The sequence below is a fragment of the Otolemur garnettii genome, unplaced genomic scaffold (assembly GCF_000181295.1).
Source record: "Otolemur garnettii isolate 467f Iridium unplaced genomic scaffold, OtoGar3 scaffold00236, whole genome shotgun sequence".
NCBI lineage: Eukaryota > Metazoa > Chordata > Mammalia > Primates > Galagidae > Otolemur > Otolemur garnettii.
The window spans coordinates 1,257,602-1,263,640 of record NW_003852631.1 but is presented as its reverse complement, the minus strand read 5'-3'; the positions used below and the strand labels follow the sequence as shown (position 1 = coordinate 1,263,640).

Below are 6,039 nucleotides of genomic sequence, written 5' to 3'. Positions count from 1 at the left end.
ATGTCTCCCAGGGCGGTGCCTGTGGCTCAAAGGAGTAGGGCGCTGGCCCCATATGCCAGAGGTGGCAGGTTCAAACCTAGCCCCGGCCAAACAAACAAAAAAAAAAAAAAAAAAAAAGTCAATTTTTGCAACTTAAGTGTATTCTAATATGTTCTAAAAAATTTAGGCCCATTTATAGTATTTTATTTCATAGGTTTTTGTACATCCCAAGATTTGCGTATATATTATTTTTTCACTAATGGGAAATATTTCACCAGTAAGCTGTAAAAAATGCTAGTTTCATAACTTAAGTCCTATGACTTCATTTGAAACTAATTTATGTGGCATGTGAATTTGATTTGAATTAAATATTTATAATTCCAGAGTAAGAGGATCTCAAGTTTTTTTAAAGAATGTTATCCTTATTTATGAATACTTTTTAATGAATATTTAGTTCCAAACTTAGAGAATAACTTACAAGTTTACTGTGTCATTCTCTTGTATTTTACTATCTTTTTTGAGTCACTCTCTTTAAACTTGAGGTCTCAAACAGAACTGTGAGGACAGCAAAAGAGTTCCCATATGGTCCTGGGCAGGTCTGGTTTAAAAAAAAAAAAACCTCAAAAGATTCTAAAATAGCCAAATTTAATTGATTAATTTGGTTTCCTTATATGTCTTACTGATCTCCAAGTATAGTAAAAAAAGTACCCTGACACTTAAGAGGATATAAACTGTTAATAAACCATAGTTAGAAGCCTTATAAGCTTTTCTTGTTAATATCAGATCTAATCAGTACTTTTGATTGCCTTACACCTAGTTGAGAGAAAAGTAGGAAAAGGGTTAAAATAACGGAAAGGAGTTGAAGTAGGGCAAGCAATGAGAAGTACACATATTAAAGACTCCTAATTAGACAGCTGCTCTGGTGATACTCTGGTATCTAGTGGCTGTCTTTTCTAGTTTTAAATTATCTAAGAGGTACCTACTTAGTGGTTAAAATTAAAAATGCCTTCTAAAAATAATTTTTGAAAACATATAACTCAACTTAATGAGTCTCCATTTAAGTTTTGAAATCACAGAATTCGGTTGTATTTGTTTTGTTATGTGATCATTGATATTCCAGTGGATCTTGGAAGTAGTTTTCTTACTGTATTTCTACAGAAACTTTACAGCACTTATTAGGGCCTCAGAATTGTCAGTATCTAAATTTCATTTTTTGTAGATAAAAACAATAGTTATTGAACATTGACTATATGCTAGGAGCTTTAAATAACAGTCTCAATTCTTCAGGCATCCTGCCATTTAACAGATAAAGAGATGAACCTAGAGCAGTATTTTTCAACCTTTTTTTATTTCATGGTACACTTGAATCTATATTTAAACTAATGTGGCCACGTTTAAATTATGTTGATAAAAATATATATATATATATATATATAATTACTGTAGTTGGAACTTCTTTCAGAAATAATTATTAATCTTTACAAATCAGTTGAAAAATCAATGACCTAGAGAGATCAAAATTTAACTCTGTTTAATATAGTGGTATTAAGCATATATTCTGGGATCAGATTGCCTCTTACTCTGTGACATAAGGCAGCTTAACTTCTGTCTGACCCAGTTTTTTCATTTGTGAGGTGGGAATAATAATGGTACCCACCTCTTAGATAGGGCTGTTGTCAGAATTGACTTACTACACTTGGGCGCCTGTAGCTCAGTGGTTAGGGTGCCAGCCACATGCTCCAGGGCTGGTGGTTTCAAACCTGGCTCTGGCCTACTAAACAAAAAAAAAATAGCCAGGCATTGTGGCAAGCGCCTGTAGTCTGAGCTACTACAGAGGCTGAGGCAAGAGAATTGCTTGAGTCCAGGAGTTTGAGGTTGCTGTGAGCTGTGATGTTACAGCACTCTATTGAGGGCAAAAAAGTGAGACTGTCTCAATTAAAAAAAAAAATTGACTTAAGGTAAAGCAGTAGAATAGTGTGTGGTGCATAATCAAAATATATTCTTTGCTGCTGCTCTTATTCTATCACATGGGCTAAGAATTTTTAAAGTGTGACAAGTTTTTGTTAGGCACCAGTCATACAGGTTGAGGGTGAGGGACTAGAAGTGTGCTGAGGAGGAGGAGAAACTGTTTAGGAAGCAAGTTCGTCAAAGGTTTAGTTCCCTGTGAACCGTTTCATTTGTGAGATTTGAGGTGAATCGTACGTACATACTGGGAGCTTGCCCAGTTAAGCCCATTAGATAAGAATCTATAGTGATAGCCCTAGGGAATGTGTAGACATAAATGATGATTATGGTAAGTAGGCTCTTACCCTTTTTAAAGGGGCACTGTGCTAATGCAAGAAGTTAGAAAGCTGCCACACAATTGTAGTGCCACTTTTTGCCCTGGCAGAGAAACCACACATAAATGGATTCTGAAGGTGAAAATGTGTCACATCTAACCCAGGGAAGAACTCTTCGTTGTTCATTGTCAGGCCCTTCTACTTGTAACAGAGGGTAAGAAGAGTTTTTATATTGTGAAATATAGCTTATTTTGCATAAATACTATAAGAACAGTTTCGCTATACTGCTACATGGATGTTTATAAAGGCATCTGATGCAGAATATATGTAGACAATGAACTAGTCACATTCATGTCCACATATAAAAAATTGGATGCCACTTAGTATTTAATATTTTCTGTGTTACCACTTTATTTTAGAACTATGATCCTGAGTTATGGTTGGGTCTTATGGATTTTGTCCTATTTTTAATTTCTTTTAAAGTATTGTTTTAAGCAAACTTGCGTAGTTTATTCCTCTTTTATTAAAGCAGTTACACTGTATTAGAAATCTAAAATCTTCCATTTTTTTGAAAGTAGTGATTAATTGTATATTCTCAACTTCATTTCCATTTGATTCTTGGATCTCACAGGAATCCTTCAACTGCTTTCTACCAAGCGTTCCATTTGAACACGTTTCAGGAATCAAAGAGCCTCTGGGATAGGTATGATACTTAACGTATGGAATGCATACATGGGAAAGTGTATGCATGAATTGCTTTGCACTTGTACGAGTTTCTCATCATTAAAACTGATGTATGTTATTTTAGTGGGGGGGAATCACGTGGTATATAGCATGGGACAAAGCAGCAAAATAAACCAAAAAGACAATCTATATATTTTACATAGAAAATAAATGTACTTTTTAAAATTATATCTTGTATTTTTAAGTATATTTATATTTTGAAGGTTTTATATATTCTGAATTTTACAATATGAAATTGCCGCTGCCCCAGTGTATATCAATGCAAAAATACATCCTATGAAATAAACTATAGTTATTTTAATTTTTGTACTGTTTTATGGTTTCTGTGTAAAAGCCATAGTGACTTAAAGGAAAATGTCATTTCAAGTTAAGAAATTAGAGGAGGGACAAGACCAAGGTATCAAAGTAGTCATTATTTAATTTTTGGCAAGAAACCTTAACATCAAGTTTGTTTTTTAGAATTTACTAGGTCTGCATTATTGATTTATAAACCCCTAAAAACAGTTTACTTTCTCACAGAAATGTAGTATAGATTTTATTTTTAACTTTTCAAAAGTCTTGAAGTCCATTTATGATAAAAGATACTTTGGTTTATCTTTCTGCTTAACACACATTTTAAGTTACATATGCTCTGTTCAGTTATTTTGCTGAATATTTATTAGCACTCCATCATTTTGTGTTTAATTAATAGAACTTGAGTGCAAACAGTGTTTTTAAAATTCGCACACAGTTTGTTAGATTCCTTTAACTCTGCCTGGCAACGCATTGTGTATTCTAGCATAGTTTTGGATAATGCTCATGAACTCGATTCCATCTCTTTCATCAGAAAAGAGTATTGCTAAGTGCATGTACATGTCATATTGAGGCATGATCTACATTGCCTCAAAATGCTTAACTGATTGTTAAGCTTGATTTGCTAATGTGTCACTCTAGAGAAACTTTCTAACAAAGTATCTTTTTGATGGTGTTTTCCTTAACCAAGAATGTTTTTAAATAATTACTTCTAGAACAAGAAGTTTTAAAATTTGTAGTACCAGTTTATAAATTTTTAAACAATTCTATGGTAGTGTAAATTAGTACATACATGTAAATTATGGAAATGAAGCATGAAGTTTTAACCATTTACATAGCTTACCAAATGTAGTCAGAATGTGAGTACTTTGGGATATGCTATACTTTCCCCAAAGAAAAGGCAAAATAGCATTCTAGAAATGAAATGAGTAGTTTTTAAATGTATGATATTTTATTTCAAGTAGCTAATATTTGTGAGCTGCCATGATATCAATATGAATGATCAACACAAGGTAGAAAGATTTGAGCTTGAATTTTTTATAATTTGGATCTAATAAAGGTTTCTTTTGTTTCATTATAAAACAGCCATAGACACTGCACATTATTTGTTGTTATAGCTAAATAATGTTTTCTTTTTTAGGTATCAGAAACTTTTAAGGTGTCAGAAATGAGGCCAGTTACTGTATCTATAGTTTCTTACGGGTTGAAAATATTTTCTTTTCTCCATGGAAGCTGTTGTCCAGAGTCAAAAAAGTTAATGGATACTTGTCTATAGTGTGTTAATGTCAAAATATAATCAGAACTTATATTCTAGACCAGCCATTCTTGTAAAAGGACCCAGGTGACAAGCCCAACCCAGTAGAAATATACTAGTTATATCCTTTTTAAGTAGCTTATTAAATTTTCAATTGAAAGGAGCAGAGTAATGGCTAGTCTTGTTAGTTCTTATAATCCACAACTTTAGCAAGTATCTACAGACTTGTTAATAGGTGTGTCCCTGAGCAGCGCCTGTGGCTCAGTGGGTAGGGCGCTGGCCCCATATACCGAGGGTGGTGGGTTCAAACCCTGCCCTGTCCAAATTGCAACAAAAAAGCCGGGCATTGTGGCAGGTGCTTATAGTCCCAGCTACTCAGGAGGCTGAGGCAGGAGAATCACCTAAGACCAGGAGTTGGAGGTTGCTGTGAGCTGTGACACCACGGTGCTCTACCAAGGGTGATAAAGTGAGTCTCTGTCTCTTAAAAAAAAAAAAAAGTAAGGGTATCACTGATAAAGTATTGTGGGACTGTTTATTCATTGTAGACAGGGATTGAAGATTTGCATTTGAATGCCTTAAAAACTTTGGGTAGCATATGAAACTATTTTGTTTTGCTCATACTCCAAGAAGCTTGTGTCTATTATGAATATTTACCACTACTTGTTAACCCAAATGGTAAGACTCAGGTTTCACAACTAGCTTATATAGTTTTTGAACACTTCATATTAGGACTTTTAAAAAATCTTTTTATTGAAATATAAACTGTATCAGAAAAGTGCACCATTCATAAATACTCAGCTCAAACTGAATATATCTGTATAACCACTACCCAGATCCCATATCAAGACAGACTGTTATGAGCCTCCTTAATGACCTTTTCATATCCTTTTCCATTCACTTCCCCTCCCTATTCTAATTTTTAACATTTTATATAAGTAGAATCACATACTATATATTTTGTCTGTCCTCTTTCACCCAATACTGTCTGTATGGCCATGCATAGTTGTAGATGGAGTTTTAAAGAATCACTGCAGTGGGTTAGTTGTTGGAGATTGTTACTAATTAAAAGTCCTCCCTTAATAACTATGTAAAAGTACCTTGAGGATATACACCCTCGCCATTCAGTAAACAAACAAAATATATTCCCTAATAATTTGTGCCTAATACTTACATAATTTATTATCTGATTACATTTTAACCTATTCCCCTTAAGGACATTTGTTAGAAGGATAATCCAAGAAGCTAAAATTAAAGTGTAGCTTTTTGTTAATGGTCTGTCAACTTCTAAGACTGTTTCTTTCTTTCTTTTTCTTTCTTCCATTCACTTTCTTTCCTTCCTTCCTCTCTTCCTTCTTTTTTATAATTTTGAAGTAATTTTAGATTTAAAGTTGCAAAATAAGGCCAGGCACAGTGGCTCACACCGGTAATCCTAGGTGGGTGGATTGCCTGAGCTCACAAGTTCGAGACCAGCCTGAGCAAAACTTAGACCTT

At 33.9% G+C, this 6,039-nt stretch overlaps 1 protein-coding gene across 5 annotated transcripts in view; it reads left to right on the top strand.

Annotated features, from left to right (window-relative positions):
• The window catches only part of TSC22D2 (TSC22 domain family member 2), a 52,409-nt gene that overhangs the window by 12,956 nt on the left and 33,414 nt on the right, over window positions 1-6,039 (top strand). Inside the window, exons 2-4 of one of the 5 annotated variants that reach the window (XM_023508270.1) lie at window positions 2,890-2,961; window positions 3,400-3,407; window positions 4,442-4,568. The exons of 3 other annotated variants lie outside the window; for them this stretch is intronic. In XM_023508270.1, coding sequence (XP_023364038.1) covers window positions 2,890-2,961; window positions 3,400-3,407; window positions 4,442-4,568 — 207 coding nt within the window. The remainder of the gene's footprint in view (window positions 1-2,889; window positions 2,962-3,399; window positions 3,408-4,441; window positions 4,569-6,039) is intronic. One more of the 5 variants, XM_023508271.1, reaches the window with a different exon arrangement.